The sequence below is a fragment of the Capra hircus genome, chromosome 7 (genome assembly GCF_001704415.2).
Source record: "Capra hircus breed San Clemente chromosome 7, ASM170441v1, whole genome shotgun sequence".
Classification (NCBI taxonomy): Eukaryota; Metazoa; Chordata; class Mammalia; order Artiodactyla; family Bovidae; genus Capra; species Capra hircus.
This window is the reverse complement of record NC_030814.1, coordinates 64835178-64859944: the sequence shown is the minus strand read 5'-3', so window position 1 is coordinate 64859944 and position 24767 is coordinate 64835178. Positions and strand designations below refer to the sequence as shown.

The window sequence follows — 24767 nt, the reverse complement described above, 5'->3', positions numbered from 1 at the left end:
TGAATTTATATCTTTGCCATTTATTTTTTAAAATCTTATTCAAAATATTAAATAATACAATTTCAGATATGAAAAAAATTACTGCAAGAACAGTTCAGGTGTACTTCCAGTGTGCCTCCCTTCCTTACTCAAACAGTAAACTGTCCACCCAAGAGAAAGGATGGCCTACCCTGCCTCTTCCATCTCTACACAAACCATATGCCCACTAGCTCACCTGGGTTTTGTGAGTGGCGTTTAACATATATTAGGGGTTATGTTTTCTAAAAAATTGTTGTGACACCTATAAGTCAACTATGTTTCAAATCATATATTTACATACTGATCAACTCCTTATGATAGAAAGACAAGTCAAAATTAAATATAGTAAGTAATTTCCAGTTGCTATTAAAAAAGAACAAGAAACCAAACACAAAGGGAGAAAGAGTCAGTGTACATATACAGCCTTTATGTATACAAACAGGTATAATTTTAATTTGAAAGCCCTAGAGCCAATATTATTTAAATTACAATGTCTCCTAAAATTCATTCAAACTTACTATAAAAAATAAGCAAGTGAACAAATATGATATAATTTTAAACTCTGCCCCTTGCTTGAAAGCTTGGAGGAACCCGTGCTACAATCAATTGCTAAGTAAAAGCAATTGTACGTGTATTTAATAGTTCACAACAATTTCTACCTCTAAATTTAATTCAGTAATTCAAAGCAAAAAAGCTATCTATAACATCTTATTTACGTCTACTGCAAACTGCAGAGTCTCTATTGCCAGAATTTTTAGACACATTTATTAATGTGCTACTTAAAATCGTGGTCAGAATGAGCAATAATAAATTATACATAAATTATCCAAAAATATCCAAAGCAGAGAGTGCTGGAAGAAAAAAATGTTACTTATATGTAAAGCATTATTACATACATCCTTGTAGATTACAGTTCGACAGCACAAAGAAATGTGTGCTTAAGAAACAGTATTTGGATGGCAGAAAGAGAATCTGAGTCAGCAATATCAGATGAGTTAGAATTTAATTATAAGTTTGGGATTTTTTTTAAGAAGCATTACTAACACTTCCAGAAGAAGTACAATAAAGAAATCTAAAACAATAAAAAACTAACAGGTAACACTTAGCTCCACATTTTGGACACCTGATTGAATTCACCTTTAAAAACATAGATAAAAAATTATATACTCCTTGTTCATGATACTTAATTTCCAAAGCACCAAGGCAAAATAAAGAGAGGCCCACCTCCCATTTAAGTATGAACTGCCAATGGCAAACATCTGCACAATATCATATAAAAAGTCAAGCAAATAAAATTACATAATAAGCAAATGCAAATCACAGTGCTTTAAAATATATAATCATTGGTAATCTTCAGAGAAGGCATTGCTTCATTAACATTCTGGTCAAGACGATGATATTCCACTGTTTTGGAACAAAAACCATCACGCCATTTCCTGCTTTGAACCAGAAGGAAAATCTGGAATAAAACAAATCAGATATTCAAAAGAGAAAATAGAGGACATGCTAAAAGTTTTTATAACTGAAATAACTGTCTCCTAGGTTCCCAAACACAAAAGTAAAATGTCAACAACAAAAGGGCTATTTTGTTTTCCATCTTGTAAATAAGCTGAAACAGTGCTTTTAACATTTTAATGTGTACAGAAGTCCCTGTTAAGACTGATTCCTGGCCTCTCTCTTCAGGGATGAGCTAATAGATAGCAGTGGAGTCCAGGAACCCACCTGTTTAACAAGTCCCTTAGGTGTTTAAGTCCCTAGGGCTTCCCTGCTGGCTCAGATGGTAAAGCATCTGCCTACAATGCAGGAGACCCAGGTTCAATCCCTGGGTCGGGAAGATCCCCTGGAGGAGGAAATGACAACCCACTCCAGTACTCGTGCCTGGAAAATCCCATGGACGGAGGAGCCTGGTACGCTACAGTCCACAGGGTCGCAAAGAGTCAGACATGACTGAGCACCTTCCCTTTCTTTCTTTAGGCGTTTGTAATAGAGATGGTCCAACACTGAACAGTGGAATAAAACATAACTGGCATTCAAAGTTCCATCCACCTACAAATACAGAGCTAGTGAGAGACCAATGAACCGCAAATAAACCAACGCAAAACCAAAAATGAGATATTAGAATCACTGACTCTAGGAGCTGGAAGGCATTCTGAAATTACCTCCGTATCATTTTTGCCGGTGAGAAAATCAACGTCCTAAAGGGGAGGTGGGTGCTCGGAATCACAAAGCAAGTTACAAAAGTCAAGAACTGAGATTTCCTGGCAGGAAGTATTGAAAAGGACACTGTGTTTGATTTCCCTTTAAGTATTTAAAAAGTTTAACTGTTTAGCTCAGGGACTGCAGAGCCCCCAGATGAACCCTCACACTGAATTATCCATGCAGTCCTATTTATGCTCCTCTGCCTCATGTCATCCAACAAACCAATGTCAGTACAGCACGTCCTACACTACTACTAATAATCAGATTATTATTTCTGGATCAAAAATTGAAAACAACCTGAATACTCAACAGGAAAAAGTTAAATCATATAGCAATTAAATCATGTTTTTAAAGAATATTAATAATACGAAAAATGCTCATAATTTGTTAGGTAAAAGGCAAGATATAAAACTATATATGAAGTCAAGTTCATTTAAAAATTATTAGCATACACATATATATCTGAATCATACACACATTTACAAGCCAGAAATATACCAAAATGTTTATAATGCTCAGCTTTGGGTAGTAGCTTATATTTTCTTTTCTACATTTTTCTGCGTCCCTAAAAAAGACATCTAATACTTTAACAACCAGGGGAAAAAGTTATCAAAATAACATTAACTTCAATGTAAATAAATCATAAGTCCTAAATTAACATCTCTCTCCACAAGCACTCCCAATGAAGGTGCAATACCAAATTAAGACATAAAACCTTTAAAAAAAATCATCGGGGCTTTGGTTTTGCTCAAAATCAATTGGCTTCTTTTTTTAAAAAGCACATGTAGTAGGCTCCCCTGATAGCTCAGTTGGTAAAGAATCTGCCTGCAATGCAGGAGAAAGTGAAAGTGAAGTCACTCAGGCGTGTCCGACTCTTTGCAACCCCATGGACTGCAGCCTATCAGGCTCCTCCGTCCATGGGATTTTCCAGGCAACAGTGCTGGAGTGGGGTGCCATTTCCTTCTCCAGAGATCTTCCCGACTCAGGGATTGAACCCAGGTCTGCCGCATTGCAGGCGGATGCTTTTACCCTCTACGCCACCAGGGAAGCCCCCGGTTCAATGCCTGGGTTGGGAAGGTCCACTGGAGAAGGGATAGGCTACCCACTCCAGTATTCTTGGACTTCCCTTGTGGTTCAAATGGTAAAGAATCCACCTGCAATGTGGAAAACCTGGGTTCGATCCCTGGAGAAAGGAAAGGCTACCCACTCCGGTACCCTGGCCTGGAGAATTTCATGGACTGCATAGTCCATGGGGGTCGCAAAGAGTCAGACATGACTGAGCAACTTTCACTCACTCATTCACATGCAGTAAAGTATTCTGTCATTTGTTAAAAATCCACACAGACATACAAGCTGATGAGATACCACAATATTTTACCATCAACTGAAACCTGACTAAAAGAGGGAAAAAAACCTCTGAATAAGCGAAAGCATCAACAAGAAGTATGACTGAGACAACAGAGGGCAACTAGAGGGGGTGAAAAAATCTCAAACTTACCTTCCTTTTGTTGTGATATGTAATATAAACAATAGCAATACAAAAAGCAAAAATAATAAGGTGGAAAAAGAAATGGCTATCTTCCTCTTCTATATTTGAGGGTGGGGTTTTAAAAGGTCTCTCTGACTGTTCAATTTCCACGTAGCCCCTGTTTTCTTCCAAGGCTTCACTGGACTCATCATCCCGGGGGCTGGTGGTCCAGTCATAGTCTGGTTCTCCGTAATCCCCGTTGTCCAGAGTGTCTTTGGCAGTGGACGGAGAACTGTTCAGTGTGAGAAGATCCTCCTCCTCTATGCTAGGATCTTCATTGTTATCACCTTCCTCTTGGGACAGAGAAGTAGTAGGCAAGGGATGAGGGGACACGGACGCCACTCCACTTTTTTCTGTACTAGTTGTGGGAGGGAGAGTGGTGCTGGTTTGGAAAGCAGGTGTGGTTTGGTTTTCATTTGTTAAAGCATTCGTATTTGGAGTAGAAACATCTGACTTGAGTACGGGCTGGCTCAATGACTCAATCTGTAATTGAACTAAAACAAGTAAAGAAAGAAATGTTACACTGAAATCTCCAAATTTATCTGCACCAAGCTAAAAGGAAATACACCTCTATTTTTCACTAAACTAGGATTAGTCACCTTTCTGTTCTGCCGGTAGTGAAATCCAACCTTTGTGAAATTAGAACAGGGGGCACAAGCGCTGTATGGACTTTGCCATCGTGACCTAAAGTCAGATCCCTCTCTGTTCTTTCTTTTTCTTACGGTGGCAGGCTATGAAATGCAACAGGTCTCTTATGCTGCTTAAGTTCTTACTATCTGGCAAGGCAACTGTTATCTGATGAATATTTCATTTTCTATTTTTCATTTTTTTATTTCATTTTAAATGCAACACCCAAATTCAGATGCACATGTTACACTCTCAGCAATTATACTGTGTTTTCCTAGCCTGTTTACCCTTCTACTCTCTTAGTAGACCATTCACAGTTTGCTCTGTCCTCAAACTTCTAAAACCTTTTCTGTTCTCCTCATTGTCAAAGGCTAATATAGCTTCCTGACTTATCTCAGAAAAATGAAGCCCTCAAAAGAGAAGGTCCACAAACTACCAGAACTCTCAGCTCAGAAGTCCAACTGTCTACCCGACATGTCCACTTAGATTTGTCATTCAAATTAACAGGTTCAAAATGAAATTCTGACTTTCACTGCTAGGAAGATGGAGTAAATGTAATTTTCCCTATTCTTCCCACTAAAAACAAATAAAACTCTTCCTAGAAAATAACATAGAAAATAACACAACAGTGAAAGGTGGAAAGAATAAGGCAGAGCGATCAGAGACCTCAGGACCTGAGAAACAACCCAGAGTTGACTATCCCGAATTTTCTTTTTACCTCATGTATTCCAGAGTTGGAGCTGAAGAATGCAGTAACCTGGAAACACCCAAGAGTATGGACAAAACAGGCCCCCAAAAAAGCCTGCTCTCTTGCCAGAAGATCAGGAGAGAGGCAGCCTAGCAAGAAAGAAAACTTTTAGACGACTGCTCTTACTCTCTCCAAAGAGCACCACTCTCCACTCACAGCAAAGACCAAGTGGGGAAGCTAGATTACCCCGTGACCAAGCTGCACTGAGGTGCCCCTTCACCTCCATAGAAGGATGTGTCAGAGGAGGCCTAGTGGACAGTCAAGACTTTAGCCATGGCCCAGCAGTAACGAGGCTGTCCCCACCAACACATCAGTGCAGGCAACAAGAGGAGCCGAAACTCCCACCTCTGCCCAGAGCTACCAGGACCACCACTGTCCTTAAGGCTCAACGCAGATCAAGCAGAGACCCTAGGTGTCTAGCTTTAACTGCAAGTAATGTGCACCAACCCCCACCTCCCCTGTCAGAGCAATGTCATGAAAAGCAACTAAAAGAGAAAGTTTAAGACCAGAATCTTAAAAACCCAAAGTACAACTTACCACATATGAAATACATAATCTGACTAGCCCTTTAACTATTAAAGAAACTGAATTCTTAATTTTAAAATTCCCCAAAATTAAATATCCTAGCCCACATGAGAATGGAGAATTCACTGGAAAATTTCACTGGAGAATTCTACCAAATGTTTAATAAAGAGTTAACATCAATTCTATACAACCTCCTCCAGAGACCTGTGGAGGAACACTTCATGATTCCTTTTATGAAGCTCCTGAAACCAAAACCAAAGGCACTACAGAAAAAGAAAATCACATATTGGTATCCTTCATGAACAGAAATGCAAAAATTCTTAACAAAATATTAACAAATAGAAACCAGCAATATAAAGTTCCCTGGTGACCTAGTGGTTAGGAGTCCAAGCTTTCACTGCCCAGGTTCAATCCCTGGCTGGGAAACTGAGATACCACAAACCACGTGGAACAACCAAAAAAAGAAAAAAGAAATCACCGATATATAAAATCATACTCCATGATTAATAAGGTTTATTTCAGAGATGCAAGATCGCCTCAATACTCAAAAATCAATGTAATCTAACAAGCTAAATTAACCTTGGCCTAAGACTCACACCTTTTGCAAAAATTAACTAAAACATGGATCACAAGTTTAAATGTAAAACTACACAGATTTTAGGGGCTTCCCTGGTGGTATACTGGATAAGAATCCAGCTCCAAATGCAGGGGACATGGGTTCAATCCCAGGTCCAGGAAGACCCCACGTGCCGTGGAGCAGCTAAGCCCATGTGCCTCAACTACTCAGCCCACGCGCCTGGAGCCTGTGCCCCACGAGAGAAGCCCACACACCACAACCCGAGAAAGCCCACACGCAGCAGCGAGGACCCACCACCACCAAAGCTTACATAAATCCATTAAAATAATCATTTTTTTTAAAAAAACTACACAGATTTTAGGAAAAGACCTCCAACAAAATCTTCAGAATCGTGGACTAGATAAATTCTTAGACCAAAAACACAATACATAAAAGGAAAACCCATAAACTGGATTCCGTCAAAATTTTAAAGCTTTTGTTCAGTGAAAGACTTTCGTGAGGAAGACAAGACATGCTACCAAGTGGAAGAAGTATCTGTAAGCCCCATACCCAACAAAGGACTAGTATCCAGAATACATGAAGGATTATGACAACTCAAAAGTGAAAAGCAAACAACCCAATTAGAACATGGACAAAAGACATAGAGAGACATTTCACCAAAAAGAGTATACAGATGGCAAACAAGTACATGAAAAGATGCTAACCACTACCAAAATGCAAGTTAAATCTCAATGAGATATCATCATACACCTATCAGAATGGCTAAAATAAAAAATAATGACCATGTCAAATGTTGGCAAGGACACAGGGTAACAAGATCACTCACATTTTGCTATGGCTACATAACATGTGACAACCATTTCAGAAAACAGTTTGGCAGTTTCTTAAACTAAATGTGCGACCACCACATGACCCGGCAGTTACAGTCCTGGGCATTTACCCTAGAGAAACGAACACTTATGTTCACATAAGAATCTTTGCATAAATGTTTATAGCAGCCTTATTCACAATAGCCAAAAACTGGAAACAACTCAGATGTCCTTCAATAGATGAATGGTTAACAACTGAAGTACACATACATGCCAAGAAACATTACTCAGCAATAAAAAGGAACAAACTATTGACACATGAAACAACTCAGATGCATCTCCCAAGAATTATACTAGGTAAAACCAGCCAACTCCCAAAAGCTACATATTATATGATTCCATACGTTGCATGCACAAAATGACAAGATTACAGAAATAGAAAAGATTAGCGGCTGCCAGGAATTCAGGAGGGAGTAGGGCTAGGGGAAAAGTGAGGGTGACTTTAAAGAGCCACAGAAGAAGTCCTTACGGTGATGGAAGTGCTCTGCATCTTGACTGCATCAATATCAGTGTCTACTGCACTACAGGTTTGCAGGGTACTATCACTGAGAAAAACTGGGTAAAGGGTACACAGAATTTCTGTACTTTATTTTTTTACAACTGCAAGCGAATTTACAATTATTTCAAGATGAAAAGGTTAAAGACATGAATTTTCACTCCCCACTCCGAAAAGAGAAGACAAAGAAACAACAACAAAAAAACCCTGTTCTATCTACAGTCTCCTTCTCAGTTATGACAACTCCATTTCTCTGTTGTTCAAGCCTAAAGCCTTGCGGTCATTATTTTAACACTCCACATCCACTCTGTTACCCTACCTTCAAAATGTATGGAGAATTTGAAGAGTTTTCACCTCTCCATTGCTACTGCCTAATCCAAGCCACCATCATTCCACCTAGATTACTACAGTAGTTTTCTAAATGATCTGCCTGCTTCTACTATAATCCCCAGTGTCCACTCAACAGCCAGTCACCCTGTAAAACCTTATGCTAAATGATGTTACTGCTCTGCTTAAAACCACCTAGTAGCTCTCCGTTTCTCTCAAAAGTGAAATTCAAAGCCTTTATAACAGCCTATAAACTCCTATATGATCTGGTCCCCATTATCTCAATGCTATTACCTCTTACTAATCTTCCAAACTATTCTATCCCCACTGCCTACTTAACAGATAGCAGGCATTCAATAAACACTTACTGAACATGCTCTTGACCCAACTCTCTCCACAAATCCTACACTGCTTCCCAAGTACTGTTTCTGTACCTACTGAAAGTGAAAGTGAAGTCGCTCAGTCGTGTCCGACTCTTTGCGACCCCATGGACGGTAGCCTACCATGCTCCTCCTCCCTCCATGGGATTTTCCAGGCAAGAATACTGGAGTGGGCTGCCATTTCCTTCTCCAGGGAATCTTCCCAACCCAGGGATTGAACCTGGGTCTCCTGTAATGCAGACAGACGCTTTAACGTCTGTGCCACACCCTCTCAAAAACCTTTCTCATAGTTCTCAGCCAGGTAAATCCCCACTGACTCTTCTAAGGATATCTCCAACATCACCCTATTTGTTGTTGTAACTCAGATACCAGCATCAGGTAGGAGTCTACCAGGGAAGCTCCAGGTAGGAGTAGAGTTAATAAATATTGTTCAAGGAGCAAAAATGTGGAAATTAGGACTTCCCTGGTGGTCCAGTGGTTAAGCTTCTGTGCTGCCACTGCAGGGGGCACGGTTTGAACTCTGGTTGGGAAACTAAGATCTTGCATGCCCTGCAGTGCATCCAAACAATAAAAAACACTACACGTTACATTCAAGAAAACAAACTTGGAATTCATCTGAAACATCTGATGTAAATTAGATCAACCTTCTGGACCACCACTCCTTCAAAGAAAAGAGGCTGACCCAGTCAGCTATGACATGTATTCAGAACAAAGTGGTAACTCTGACTTCACAGATTTACTTGTTCAAGTTTACATATATATATATGGCACCCCACTCCAGTACTCTTCCCTGGAGAATCCCATGGACGGAGGAGCCTGGTGGGCTGCAGTACATGGGGTATCTAAGAGTCAGATACAACTGAGTGACTTCACTTTCACTTTTCACTTTCATGCACTGGAGAAGGAAATGGCAACCCACTCCAGTGTTCTTGCCTGGAGAATCCCAGGGACAGTGGAGCCTGATGGGCTGCCGTCTATGGGGTCGCACAGTCTGACACGACTGAAGTGACGCAGCAGCAGCAGCAGCATATATGTATATAACTTTAGATTTCTAAATATATGTTCCATCTCTACCCTTCCCTATTTGATATTATCTCTCTAGTTAAAAGTTAACTTTTTAAAAATAAAAAGTTTTTAATTTCTCTTCTACTGGTCCCTTTTTAAAAACTTCCTTACACTGTATCAATATTTCTCTGAGAATTCATTCACACATTGAATTCTGAGAAACAATGCCTTAAAAATTGAATACATTACATATTAAATAAATTAAGGCAACATCTGGGAGCAATATGATGGCAGAACGTAGAAAGCAGGCATTTTTGAAATAGCATGGCAGACCTGGTCCTACAGTGAGTATCCCATAATCCAAAATAATGCTTACATTAGTTTTTTTTTAATTCATCAAAACAAACATATAAAACTAAAAAAGTCTCAGAGATTGCCAAGAATACACCCAAGCAAGCACTGAAAGTTTAAGAAATCTAACATGGAACAAGTTTAAATAAAACTGATATGGCAACTTCCTAACATTTTATGGTTACTTGAAGTTCGAAACTCAGTACATTCTAGCTAGACTTCCATTTTCTTCTGACAAGAGTAACTGTTTTGAAATCACTCTACCCTAAGGTACACTTACAAAGAACATTTGTATTAGCCAAAGTTCTACACATGCTACACTGTACTGCAAGGAGCTGCCTCCCTATTAAAAGCACATGTCAGAAGATTTTCAACCATCTTTCAAAAAGTTGTTTCTGAAACTATAGTTACCAGCTACATGTACCCCTAAACCATATATCTTTAGCATTCCAGCAAGAAATATAAATGTTTACATGTCAGTTTTTTCTTAGATGATTAAATGACCAAAACAACCATGCTACTTAAGTACTTTAGGAACAGGAACACTTGCATCAACAGGAGAAATCCCCCTTATTTACTAGCTATGAAAGGACCTTAGGAAAATGGACCACAGTCCTTCCCCAGACTTACAAACACTTCTGGGACGGTGGTCCACACACTCTCAGTCCTGCAGGGGAAACCCAAGTAAGTAATCACAGCACTGTAGTAGAGGAATGTATGGCTAGACAGACCCGCTGGCAAGTAAGTGAACACTATCCTACTCATACTGTTTTTCATCTGAACTCAGAAAAGATTTAGGCATAAGGATTGTGCCTCGGCCTGAAAATAAAAAGGAGCTACTACACAAGATACTGCTTAAATGCATTATAAATTATTAGTGCATTTGTTCCTCCCAAGTCTCAGAACATGGTTTACAGGTTTCATTTCTCAATAAGGCCTTCAATATTTTGATTAACAATGTAACATTTCTAAGAAAAGGAGTACTTAATCATGTAGCATTATTTAAAATAGCCAAGATACAGAAACAACCAAGGAGCTCATGAATCAACGAATGGATAAAGAAATTGAGGTATATATACAGGATGAATTATCATTCAGACATAAGAGAATGGAATCTTGCCATCCGCAACAACGTGAGTGGATATTCAGGGCATTACACTAAAGTGCAATATGTCAGTAAGAGAAAGACAAATATCATGATTTCATTTACATGTGGCATTTAAAAAACAAAACAAAAAAGCTAAACTCATAGATACAGAAAACAAAATGGTGGGGGAGGCAGGGGGAGAGAGTGGAGGTGAAAGGAATCAAAAGATACAAACTTCCAATTATAAATTAAATAAGGCATGCAGATGCAATGTACAGCATGGTGACCATAATTAATAATACTGCATACTGGAAAGTTGCTAAGAAAGTAAATCTTCAAAGTCCTCATCATAAGAAAAAAAATTTTTGTTAACGATGCAGGGTGCTGGATGGCAACTAGACTTACTGTGGTGACCTCTGTATACAAACATCAAATTATTATGCTGTACACCTGAAACTAATATGTCAATCATGACTCAAAAAACTAAAAAAGAAACGCTTAAATCCTACAGATTCATCAAAATGAAGCAGGGCTATCTAGGACACAGAGGGACACAGAGAAGGGGGACTATGTTTACAAAGAGTCTCACTTGTCCCAGAACTCCTGTCCTCCTAAGCCCCTCAGAAGTCCAACACTCTAGCATTCTGGCTCTTTACCAAGCACCAGAACCTCCCAGTCCTCAGAGAGGCAACAGTACTCAAAGATAGTTCTTTTCCCTTTTGCTCTCCAAAATATTCCATCAGCTCAGTCCAGTCACTACCCCTAACCACCTTCGTCTTTATGGCTGATCTCACCGTCCCTTGGCCCAGCTAAACCCCTGGGCACCAACCCCTGACCTAGGGACTCTCTCTGGATACCACACCTTCTAAACTCTTCAGCACCTCTCCCCTCGGTCCTCTCTTCTAGACCCTCCTAACCTCCCATCTCTATAAAGAAAAAAAGAAGCTGTGTGCCATTCCAGTTCCACAAGAATCAAGCCATTAGTCACTGCAAGTACCCATCACAGTGGGCCTGAGGGGAATTCAGGACAGAAAAACAGGATGAAGTATTCTGCCTTGATATACGGGTCCTATCTAAGGAAATGCCTCTTTAAGGAAAAACTTCAATAACCCCAGATTCCTGTGTCTTCCCATATAGAGAAAAGTACTAGAATTATAACCTTCAGGTCTGTTGTTATTAGCAATAATTTTTTGATGTTCGACTACATGTCCCAGCAAAAAAAAAAAAAAATTTTTTTCATATATATTCGGGCTCCTCTCTCGACCTCTTCGAACAATTGCTCAGAACTGAAAAGCTGGCTCCGCCCGCTACAACCTTTAGTAAGACATTATAAACTCAACTCACAGCTCTTACAGTTGTGCGTTGTGTTTTTTGTTTTTTTACTCCACACCTCCAAGGAATTTTGGAGACCGTAGCACAGCCATTCTCTGTAGCAACCCATTCTTCAAGACTCTCTCGACACCACGGCCACTCCTCCTTCCCCGCCCATCTACACACTAGCTGCCCGAGTGCCCGGAGCTTTCAAGCCCACTTCTGAGGCCTCTTAAAGACCCTACCTTCACAGACCCCTTCAGACAGCCTCGCCAGGGCTGTAGAGACCCTGCCCCTATTGATACCGCCACCTGCTCCGGGCACTCGGAATCGCCCGTTCCCTGGGGGGGGCCGTCTTGGCGTTCCGCGCCGGGGCCCGCACCGTCTTCCCGCGCCCGCCCTGCCGCCGCGCCCCCTTTACCACTGGGCATGATGGCGGATGCAAGCAGGAGGGCCAGGACCAGCGGCCGCGCCAGCCCTCCGGGGACCTGGACACCTGGCCTGGGCAGCAGATTTGCTTGCTCGGCGCCGCTCATCCTTCTCCGGGCGGCGGCAGCCATAACGGTCTCGGCCCCGAGCCTGCGCGGTTGCTAGGCTCTGCGTCGTGACGTCAGACATTGCGTAAAGCATCGCGGCGTCCGTAGGCGTTTGCGTCCCAGCGTGATGACGCCGCGGCCAGGAATGGAGTTCTGGAAACGAGAAAGGAGAGGTACAGTGGGATTTGGGGCAAGGGGGAGCACCTCAAAGTCGGCTGCAAACTAAGGATGTAATTTGTAAGGTGTGAAGACTCTCTCTCTCACGTGATGGGCTACTATACAGCTAATTGTTTTAGAAAATTTTTATAAGTATTCAGCTTCGTAATAGAGTGATCCCAAAAGAGAAGTAACTGCCCTCCTCCTCCCAAAGGCAAAGGAAACATAAATATTAAGAATGGGTGGTGGAATTTTAGGTTAATGTTTTATTTTTTACCTTTCCCCATAACCATTTATTACTTCAACAAATACTTAGCACCTCCTCATATTTCAGTATACAGCACTGAAAGAAACTCCCCACCTTTGTAGAATTTCTTTTCTTGTGAGGGAGGCTACAGTGTAAAATACATACTATATAATGGTAAAGGTATTATGAAGGAAAAGCAGAGAAGTGGGCTAGGAAAGAGGAGTAAGCTTCTGTTTTTAAATCCTGTAACTTAAAACCCCCAGTATATGAAAATGCAAATTTAGAAGCTTCCAGAAGTTCCCTTGAGGCCCCAGCCATAATGCTGTGGTCTGTGTGTTCTGAGAATGGTTTCTTAATAAATGTGTGTAGGCTTCAGGTCATAAAATTACATTTGATTGATTTACAGGAAAATCGTGTCATGAAACAAGACATTTATTTTACCCCACAGCTTCTCCACTCGGGTCTCCATGATTCCCTAAGAAGCTTGCTCTTCCCCCCGTATACAGCTGAGCTGCCTCTCTGAGGAGAGAGGGCCTGTGTTCTCCTGAATCTGGTTTCCCTTAACATTTATCTGGCCCTGGTGACCGCTTGGAAACACACAAACTCTGTGTTAAGAAAACTAAAAGGTCATTCATCTATTCATTTCCCCAAGCCAGCCACAAGCCCAAACAGACTGAATGGTACCCTTATTGCAAAACTTTCAGGGTAGCCAGGGTTCAAAGTCCTCCCAAGTTCCCCTAGAGCTTTCCCTCTGTGAGTACAAAAACCATCACTCAGTTTTACCAATAAGTCTCAATTGTAGCATCTGCATGTTGGGAGATTCGGGCTTAATCAAGCCTTTTTCCTGTAATAAACACCTTCAGTCCTCTTTTTTGTCCCCTTTGTTCCTTTGTCCCCGTACTAGATTGTTTCAGTTCTACTGGTGTATCATGAACTCAGGGCATTTTGCACAATATTCTGACATGCTGCATGCAACAGACAATATACAGATGGAAAATATTCGCTCAGAGAGCCCTTTGTACCTTTCAAAATATCATTACTGTCCCTAGCATCTGACTGGATGTACCCAACAAGCTTTATGCACCACAGTCTCTGAACACATTTAACAAAGTTCTCTTTGAAATAGCTGCAGGTCTTTATGAACCTAATGAAATATGACAAATACTGAGGCCAGCAGGTTTGGGGTGACCAGTTTGCTAAAAGTAAATCTGATACCTGTTTGGAATTGCCACTTCCAAACATCCATAAAAGGGAATTCTGCCTAAAACCATTTATCGCTGAATAGGAAAAAAGTTTACATTTGATGAAGCTGAGTAATACACATGCAGAGTTACTATTCTATTCATGTTTTGTAAATGCTTGAAGTCCACATGTTATTTTTAAATACATATGGCAGAATCCATCCCCGGTGATCCATACCTTTATATGATCCCCTGCCTTTGGGAGGCACAGGTGAATGTGAGCTAGCACTCCTGTGATTAGGTTATGCTATGTGGACAGTTGACTTTAATGGGAGACTATCCTCAGTGGACCTGACCTAATCAGGTGAGCCCTTGAAAGGATTAGGACACTATAAAATAGTTATGGGGATGTAACGTACCATAATGTAATGTGACCATAATTAATGGTCTTAAAACTTCTCATCAGGGACTTCCCTGGTGGTCCAGTGGTTAAGACTCTGAGCTCCCAATGGAGGGGGCATGGGTTTGATCCCTGGTTGGGGAACTAAGATCCCACATGCCACATGTCCAATAAATAAATAAAAACATTAAAAAAAAGAAAAGAAAACTTCTCATCACAAGCAAAAAACAATTCTGTACAAGTAATGGATGTTAACTGGACATCCAGGTATGGTGATTATTTCACAATACATACAAATATCAAATCATTTGTTGTACACCTGAAACTAACATAATGTTATATGCCAATTATATCTTAATTTTAAAAATAAAATTTTTTGAGAATTAGGTGTTTGGGCTCTTTTGGAGGAAATAAGAAGTGTGGCAAGGATTTGCTGGTGAAATTTTTCTGTTCCAGCGGTTCCAGCTTTCAAAATGGCGAAGATCACGTGGCAAAGAATGCAGATGGTCTGTGTTTGCTGAAGCAGCCCCTAGCTGATGGCTGGCAAAGAAATATCAATAGAAACCACTGTCTTAGAACTAAAGAAAACTGAATTCTGCTACAACCATATGTGCCTAGAAGAAGACCCCAAGCCCAAGATGAAGACACAGTTTGGCTGACATCCTCATTTCACCACTGTGAGAATCTTAAGAGAGCCCAGGTACTAGTGCTTAGACTTCTGACTGACATACCTGTGAAATAAGTAAGTATTGTTTTAAGCCACTAAATTTGTGGTAATTTGTTATGCAGCAATAGAAAACCAAAAATATCACACACACATAACCACAGCAAGAGGCTGAGAAACAAGATAAACATAAGCCCTGTTTATTTACACTTTTATTAATAAAGACAACCAAAGAAGGATAAGGTTTCAATATTTTATTCAAGTTTTATTTTAAGTGATGTTAATTACAGCATTTGACGGGGAGAATCTAATTCCACACAAAATGGAACTCTAAAATGTACCCATTAAACTGCTAAAAAATAAACTTTAGTGGCGAGAATACAACAGAAGTCCAATTTAGATTCTGAGTGTTGTCACCATGTGATTACAGTCACAGAGACTCTTGCCAGCTTGCAGCTGGGGCTCTTAGAAGCTATTTCATACTCTGGTGCAAGGGCAAAAAAACCACAACATGAGAGGGAATTAAGTCCTGAATTATTGGCTTCATCACAACTTCTCCACCCCAAAATGGCACAAAAGAAACAGCTACCACACCCTGCAGACTACTTTTTGTGTAAAAGAGGTGATGGATGGAGGTGGAAAAAGTCCCTGCCTATAAAAGTCCCTTTCAGTTAAGTTTGTACACACCATCAAACAAAGAGCCTCTCCTCAATCAATTAGGGTAGGAAACCAAGGTTCAATTCTCAGGAAGTTACAATTTCATTCGATGACTCAATAGGAATTTACAAAGTGCCTGCAAATTATCAGCTTTCACTTGCAGCCATTTCTAGGTAAAAAAGAAACCTGACATCTCATGGGGCCAGCAAGCTCCCCACCAAGTCTACAGCTGAAAGGACCTTTTTTGAAATTGGGTTTCTTCTGTACCTCTGAAAGGGTAACACCCTAAAGCTGAATCATCTTTAACCTGGAAGTCTAACATGATATTTAGCAATACTTGCATCCCAGACATACAACATTAAAAGGTACACTAAATTCTGAAGGTAGCTATGCTGCAAAATAGTTTAAAATTAAACGATTGTACAGTATTCATTTATGCTTGAAACTCCAGTCCTAGACCAAGCTTGTGGCCACCAGCATTGACATTCTTGCCATCCAGCAGAGCCGACAGTGTCAGTTTGATACCTGCAGGAGAAATCAGGGAGAGGAAGGGAAGAGAGAGGTAGAAAAGAAAGGAGAAGAAAGGTTAGCTCAGGAGGGTCACTGCAGCACACTGGAGACACCACATCAGGTTCAAACCCTGTTCCAGCCGTGTGTGACCAGCAGGAGCAAAACCACAGGGCCCTTCAATCCCCGTTACTCAACACCATCTGACTAATGACTAGGCAGCCTAGGATGGGCTGATAAAACAACAACGATTCTTCCACAGCTCACCCAAATCCACTTAAGGGACTCTGCTTTCCTTTATCCTCTCAATATCCCTGCTGTAATCAGCACCATGCAATAAACTTCTTTAGCAAAAGCCCCCTGAAACAAAACCCTAGCCATGAATCAGACTCCAAGGTCTTACGCTCCCACTCACAGCACGGATACAAACACATGGATACATACACACCCACACAACTAAATGCTATTTTCTCTAGAATAGCTTGATTCTGCCCATCATGTAATCTAAGCCCCAATTTAACCAAACTAACCCCAAGGTGGTATTATTTCCTATAGCTGTAACATTAATTTGATGGACTGGCCTAGCTATCTTTGCAGAAGAAACCTGGAAACCAGTTTTACAATGAGGATGATCAACAGGCTGGTTTAAAGAACTTGCTGGAAATAAGTATCAAGTATTAGGTAAACACTGGGACAAAGAATGGAAGAAAATAACTCAAAAATGTAATATATGTTAGGCTTGGCCTTTTTTCTCCTACTTATCACCTCTCCTGTTCTCCAAATGTTTTATAATGATAGCACTCCTTTATAAACATTCAACTGTAAAATGATATACACTCATTTACAATGTTCTGTACAGTTATTTATAAGCAATTAACCTAAAGCAGCAAAACCAGCACCACATTTTAAGACAACTAATTTCACCAATACATACCTGGCTTTAGGGTCTGGGTATATCCTAATCCTATCAGGCTGGAGTTGTTCACTTTAGCCTAGTCAAGGAAAAGGTTAAGAGTGAAAATGTTAAATACTTCATGTTACCGTCTCCGAACTGAGTAAGAGCTTTTTAACCAACCAACTCTGGATTTCAGTATCAAATTATATTTTTCATGACCTCTTTGTTTACAGGATTCATTAAATTCAATATGAAATATATTAAATTTAGGAACTAGGTCTCAGAAAGTAACACAAAGGGATAACACAATTTTCAATTAAAGGGAAGTTGTTATTTACATTTGATCCCTTATGGTATGTGGCCCAATTCCATTTATACTGAGTGTATCTGTATTTTTTAGTATATCTATATTTTTGAGCAGATGAGAACACCTTCACTTATGGCCAGAGACCTGAAAGACTTTCTTGTATAAAAGAGTTCTTCAAGATCTACTTGTTGCGATAAGGAAATACAGAGCAAATATCTGATGAGGTTATGAAGCTTTTGTTAAGTGGCAGAACATTGTTTGAATTTTCTCTTCATGAAAAACAGAAATAAAAACCATAATGACATGAAGGAAATTCAGCACAGACAAGCCTGAATATTTGGAGCAAAAGAATTCCTGGAGAATGACTTAAATCTTATACTTAGTGAGTGCTGATTAATAATCAATAAAGCAAATGAGTCAATAATAATTTTCCCTTTATTCTCCTGCCTGAGTTGTAGGGAAATCCAGGCCTCTCCCTGACCCCTTTCTGGGAAGTGAGAGGTCAGCAGAGCAAGCTCAGGCTGTGAGAACATTGAGTCCTGGCAAAAGCGAGAGCTACCAGGGCACATGTTTTCCCGCTCACATGGCTGTTTTTAGACCTGGCATCTCCCACAGGAGAAAACAGGAAGGAAGGCCTCCAGGCAGGCAGTGCCCCATCTAGCTGTTCCATTTTGCCCATGCCATCCAAATAACATGGCCCCTTTTCCTTTGTTTTAAAGTGCCTAACCTTAAAGAAGCCAAATTCAGTTCCTATCTCAGGAGACTGTAAATTACACAAGCCAGCCCAGAAAGCATCCTGCAACATGAGACTTCCTCATTCTACCCCAAAAGGGCTACAGCTGGCAGTGCCCTATGACAACAGAGATGAGCTCAACAAGATTTAATGCAAAAACTGCAGCAACCCAAGGATCCACGAGCTATGCTACAGGGGTCTGCAAGATAAGAGGCCAATCTGTCAATACGAGGACCTGATTTCTTAATATGCAGTACAGGAGCAGGGCAGGAGAATGAAAACTGAGGGGGAAAGAAACATTTAAAACCTTGGGTTCAAGGTTTACAATCTGCAGCATGGACTAGGGACTGGTTAGAGAAGGAGGCTCCACAGCAAGGCACTCTGGGTCAAACACAAACCCCAGCACTTAGCAACTGCCTGCCCTTGGGGAAGTCACTCAGCTGCTCTGAGCTTTCAGTTCCTCATCTGTGAAAACATGGATGGAATAGTTTTAAATCAGCACCTATCTCAAATGGGTTGTATAAGAACTAAATACAGCAATTCACATATAATAGGCTCCATACAGTGTTTGGCACCCACAGTAAGTACAGAAAGTCCTATTACTTTCATTGTTTTACTCATGGTAAACCCTTTCACAGTGAGAAGAATCACTATCTGAAGCATGGAACTCCATCAGCCCAAGGGATCAGGTGGGGTCTCAGCAATGCATGATCCCACAGGTACCCACCGAGAAGCAGGCGTCAGGGTCAATCTGGTACTTGGCTGCTATTCCGAAGCGAGTGTTGCTATTTCCTGCAGTCCAGGCCAGATTAACAGCAGTCTCCAACTTCTTGTTCACCTTCTGATAAATGGAGCCACCAAACTCTGTTCCATCATTTCTGCAAATAAGCACAGCACAGATACCAAGCAGCTTAGCAAGGGGGGCTGAGCTGGGCAAAGCCAATCAAGTCTTGACAGAGGATGGGAATGTTGTAAATGGACTGAACTGATCACAAAACAGGCACCAAATTACAAGCAGCCTGACAGGAATGGCACAGACACCAGGGCTGGGAAGGTTCACAGAAGGTAAAAGCTATCTCAGACATCACTGGGAACATGCAAGGCAACTCAGTCAACTACTCAGGCTGCATGGGACTTGAAGTTTGCTTCCAAAACATTCTTTAAAATAAAAATGGAGACTAGGGCAATGGGATTGTGAATTCAGAGTGCTTTCTTCCTTCAGCTGCTAAAGTTATTACATTTATGAAATGCTGTATTATAAACAGAAATCAAGAACAAAGCCAGAAATGGTAAGAAAGTCCAGGCCATTCATACTCCTCAGAAGGCAGCCTATAGCCAGTGCTTAGCACCAGCTGCTGCACCCACTGCTGAGCGTGCACGGCCAGTAGGAGGAGCAGCAATTACAAAAGAACTTAACCTATAATTGAGGCTCGCTGGCCCATGCATACTGTTGACCCATGCTGCAACACCTAGTCTCGGTGAGCCCTGAAAAGGAGCAACTTGCCATATTATAAAATGTTTCTGTCTTTCAAAAATGGAATGAAACCCAGCAGACCAAACTGTTTCCTCTCTTCGCAGCCTCTGGGAATACCCTCTTCCCCTCCCTGACATTTTTAATATAAAAAAACAATGTCAAAGTTCTGCTCCATCATTTTGGGTGTCTCCAGTGGAAACGACACTGGAAACTGTTAAGGCAGAGCCTATATACTTTGGAATCCAGCAAAGAGCCTAGAACTCACTAACCCAAGAAAAAAATTGGTGCTGTTTCATTACAAACTCTGCTCTTCACTAATACACTCTCCTAAAGTAGATGCTCACAGAACACATTCTAAGTTCTTAAGTTCTCCCCTGAAATTTAGCCAGTCAGACACTGTGATTCCAAAAAGTATAGGAAGAGCCCAGACACCACCTGATTCATAGGGAATCTAACTTCTTCAGAAAGTCAGTATGCTATAAAACAGCAGCTTGTCAAACACAATAGATTCTGGATTGACTGGTATAACTCAGAGGCAAATTTTCTTGGGCTTAAATATGTTTAAATGTTAGATTTCTCAATGTGTTCTAAAACCAGCGACACTTCCTTCCTGTACTGCACTCTTAAAACCATAGACAGAGGGAACTCGCTGTACAGAATTCATCTGTATGAAGCACACAGAATATCTGTTACACATCTGGGCCTCTGCAAGACCACGGCAACCCAAACTAGCTGTGTCGGATGTTTCCCTGCCAGTTCCAAAAATGAACCATGTCCACTTACTGAAAGCCTTGAGGCTCAGATAAGAAAAATAGCTAACAGTCATTGCTCTTTCTGCTGCTGCTGCTGCTAAGTCACTTCAGTCATGTCCGACTCTGTGCGACCCCAGAGACGGCAGCCCACCAGGCTCCCCCGTCCCTGGGATTCTCCAGGCAAGAATACTGGACGGGGTTGTCATCTCCTTCTCCAATGCATAAAAGTGAAAAGTGAACGTGAAGTCGCTCAGTCGTGTCCGACTCTTAGCGGCCCCATGGACTGCAGCCTACCAGGCTCCTCCGTCCATGGGATTTTCCAGGCAAGAGTACTGGAGTGGGGTGCCATTGCCTTCTTGTTCTTCCTAGAACTGTACAATTTCCCAATTCCAAACCAAGGAAGCACTTTCTGAATCAGACAAAATTCTCAATTAAAAAATACTTCTATGCTTGTGATATTATTCCTATGACTTTCCTGCATGTTATCTTTTTAAAATTTACTTTTTCTTTTAACCTATTTTGAGTATACACTTCAGTGAGTTTTTATAGACAAACTTGTATGGCCAGAATATAGAACAGTCCCACAGTCCAACTCCCCTGTGCACCCCTTTGTATAACACCCTTGCTCTTCCCCTCTCTCAACCACTGGGCTGTCCATCTCTATAGTTTTCCTTTGATGTTTTAGTTTGAAAAGACTCACATTTTATTAATTTTTTAAGCTAATATACATCTTTGTTAATTTATTATAAAAAATACTCATTTTCTATTAATAGAAATGTTACTAGTTTAGACACACACCATTTACTTGTCTGTAAATTTTAAGTCACCTCTTTAGTGACCTCTAGTGGAAAGAAAGAAATCTGGTAAAGTTGTTCCCAATTTATACCACTCATTAGTTTCTTGTATCTGCAGAGACATCACGGATGAAATTTTTGTTTCCCTTCAATCTAAATCAGTACTCTACTTCAACCCTCAAGTTTGATTACAAAGGGTCCTCTCTAACCTACCCTGTAGTTTTCTCTTCCCTTCACAATACTGTCCAGTTAATAAACTTTTAAATGGACTGCCATGCAGAGAAGACAGTATTTAACTGAGACAATCATCTCCTAATTTGTCTGCCATGCCAACATTCCATTCAGTACAGCAAGCTGGTTCTCAGGCAGTATACAGAGAAAGAGAGAGGGCTACAACTCCCCACCCCCACCCTATTAACTAAAATGAAAGGACCGCCAATGTCCATAAGGCTGCAGGGAAGGGATGCTTCTGCGGACTGACATCATGCTCTTGCCATAACTGCTCAGTCTTTCTGTGTGCACCAGGGACAACATGTTACTGTCCACAGAACAGGAAGAACCTACATCACCTCAGGAAATGGGTAAGTGAGAAAAAAGAAAAACACTAGCAGGCCATTTGGCTCTTCTGATTCCAACAAACTCATTTCACAGTGATTAAAAATTGAGCTTAGAAAAAAATCATGAACACTTACACGTTAGTGTGAAGCTGGAACTCATCGGTCTTGTAGCCAACTGCAAAGTTGCTCTGAGTCACTCGAGATTTTGCAGTCTCAAAATTCATCTGGTAGCCAGCCAGCCAGCCTTCATAACCCAGCACCAGAGCACCCCGGATGGAAGGACCGGCTATGTCAAAATCCACATCGCAGCCCAGGTTGATATGTTCCCGCTTGTACCCTGTCTTGATTTTAGCATTTTTTTTCCTGGAGGAAAAGAAATCATATTAAAATCAGAAGTTAACTCATTTCATGACAACCACTCCAGAAATACACATTTTAAAACACTAATCCCTATTTGAATAGGGGAGTAGGAAGGCAAAGTCAGGGCCCCAGATCTTAAGCAGCTGTTGCAACCTCTCTTCAACCAAAATCCAAAATAATGCAGAAATGCCCCCTTAATGAAGTGAGAACACAGGCTTGTAAAAGAAACACTAAGTGATTTTTACTAGCATCTCCCTATGCTTAATGTAGTGACCTACACAGGCATTCATTAGGTAGAGTGCCACCATGTAATTATGAAACAGATGCATCTTTGTTATTTTCCCTATCTGTTGGGGGGAAAAAAGTCTGTCATGAAGGTAGCTATCTACACAGCAGCTCCTTTTCAACAATTTCTTCTTTGGTCACATCCCACAGGATGTGGGATCTTAGTTCCCCAGCCAGGGATTGAACCTGGGACCCCAGCAGTGAGTGCACCAAGTCCTAACCATTGATTGGACCACCAGGGAAGTCCCTAAACAGCAGCTTTTACTATGTGGCTCACTTAGTAAATAAAGAAACAAACACTAGATCCTTTCTAAGTAAATTCAACAGGCGGCTTTTAATTCAGTATCCATGCTATTCCAATGAGCATAGATTTCAGAGAACCAGGTAGTGAGGTAGAACCTGAGTTCCTGCAGTCATAAGGGGCCAGGAAGTCTTTGTAGTCTGAACAAGACCCCAGATTTGCATGTATGACCAGACCAGTGCCTCCCTTCCCTATTTCACAAGACCCAGCATTTCTCAGGAAGTGCAGGTGAGTTGTGTCACCTTCAAATACATTATCTTCATGCCTTTTACCAAAAATCAGCATTAGAGACAAGATCATAACTATCCAATAAAATTGACTATTTCCAACTGATAGTTTCTGTCATTCAACTGCAAAATGAACATCTTCCACGGCAAGAACACTTCCAGTGGAGACCTCAGGAGAAAGCAGGTATGCTTCAAGGATCAAGAACCACATAGCCCTGTCCACCCCAACTTCATTCATACTGAGATTAAAGCTTCACCTCCAGCACCCAGACTGTGGGCCCTAAATACCATTCCCTCCTAAAAGGAACCAACACTCCTCAGAAAACTGCAGATTACAGGTTGAGGCAGGAAAGGTGCAGGATGAGCTTGAAGCATCTATCAAAGCCATCAAAGAATCAATGTTGGAGCAAAAGGAGAACTAACATGAAGAGGCTCCCAAGGGCTTCAAACATGGGACAGTATGAGCAATGGATTGAAGTATATCAAACGTTTCAACCTACGAACTCAAGACACATACACATTGGTCATCTTTAGAGACTAGTGAATCAATTTGTTTTGAAAACAGTCAATTAAAAAGGCACCAAACACGTATACCACCTTTCCTATACTAACTATGCCGCAAGATAACCAGAGTTGATGAGAAGTTTCTCTTTATTGAAATATTCCAGCTAAAAAAAATGAAGGAAAGATAAAGGTAGATATATCACCAGTGTGTAACCCCTTGAGTAGACCATGAAAGGCACTAACATACAAAGAGAAAACCAGACTCCTGTGTGCATCCTTATGGAAGCATATTTCAGCACCACACGTGCCCAATGGACTCTAAATGTGATGAAGCCTCTAGACTTAGCAATCCACAGGAAATGTGGGGGACAGGGGGACAAGTTAAACAACACCACAGAATATAAACAGCAAAATTCATGTGTAATTCTAGAAAACAAATGATCTCATTTAAAAAAATAAATCTCGGGGAAAAAAAAAAAGATTCTTAAAAACTAAGATTTAGGGGCCATATGAACCAATCTTTATGTATGGACAATTTTTGATTCTATAAAATAGTTTCATGAAATCAGCTAAATCTGAAGAGACTAGACTTAACAATATGAAGAAATTATGATTAATTTTCACAACGTAATATTGTGGTTATGCTTTCTTCAAAAGGAATCTTATTTAATGATACATATTAAAATATACAGATAAAATTATGTGATATCTGTTATTCAAAATAATCTGAGGGTAAGAGGGATTGATTATGGATGTATAAATTAAACATGACTGGCCATGGGATGATAATTATCAAAAGCTCAGTGATGAGAACATGATGAAGGTATAATATACTTTTTGGCATTCATTTGCATGTTTGAAATTTTCAATAATAAAAAATGTAAAGATTAAACACTCCAAGTTTCAATGAGTCAAAATTTCAGAGATCACAGGTGAAAATAAAACGAACAGCCTTCCCTAGTGACAGTGAAACTTGCAACTTTTGTTCAAGTTGCTTCTGTGCATTTTTGCAAGCTTTGAAGAAAAGGAGTGACAACCAAACTCTCTCTCTCTCTCAATAAGAAAAACTTAAGGGACTTCCCTGATGGTCCAGTGGTTAAGACTCCATGCTCCCAATGCAGGGGGAACATGTTCGATCCTTGGTCAAGGAACTAAGATCTTACAAGCTGCATGGGGTGGCCA

The 24767-nt window shown here is 40.7% G+C and overlaps 2 protein-coding genes, 1 long non-coding RNA gene and 1 other non-coding gene across 7 annotated transcripts in view; 2 read left to right on the top strand and 2 right to left on the bottom strand.

The window, feature by feature from the left end:
- C7H5orf15 (chromosome 7 C5orf15 homolog) lies at positions 1-12672 on the bottom strand. The gene is made up of 3 exons (XM_005682932.3): positions 12470-12672; positions 3716-4239; positions 1-1477 (listed from the first exon to the last, which is right to left on the bottom strand). Exons 1-3 carry the CDS (start codon positions 12606-12608, stop codon positions 1346-1348), a joined length of 795 nt encoding a protein of 264 aa, XP_005682989.1. The 5' UTR covers positions 12609-12672; the 3' UTR covers positions 1-1345.
- Positions 1781-1852, top strand: TRNAC-ACA. The gene has a single exon. It is a non-coding gene; the product is annotated as a tRNA-Cys (tRNA).
- Positions 12667-19057, top strand: LOC102173557. Of its 3 annotated transcripts, none has more exons than XR_001295909.2 (3): positions 12675-12757; positions 15025-15310; positions 18970-19057. It is a non-coding gene; the product is annotated as an uncharacterized LOC102173557 (long non-coding RNA). The 3 variants fall into 3 exon arrangements; XR_310153.3 differs by having other exon boundaries at positions 18318-19052; XR_001918306.1 differs by lacking the exon at positions 18970-19057 and having other exon boundaries at positions 12667-12757; positions 15025-15800.
- The window catches only part of VDAC1 (voltage dependent anion channel 1), a 29196-nt gene continuing 19900 nt past the window's right edge, over positions 15472-24767 (bottom strand). For both annotated transcript variants that reach the window (XM_018050391.1, XM_018050392.1), the window contains exons 6-9: positions 22044-22271; positions 19059-19209; positions 17331-17388; positions 15472-16414 (exon numbers count right to left, since the gene is read on the bottom strand). In XM_018050391.1, coding sequence (XP_017905880.1) covers positions 16323-16414; positions 17331-17388; positions 19059-19209; positions 22044-22271 — 529 coding nt within the window. In that variant the 3' untranslated portion in view covers positions 15472-16322. The remainder of the gene's footprint in view (positions 16415-17330; positions 17389-19058; positions 19210-22043; positions 22272-24767) is intronic.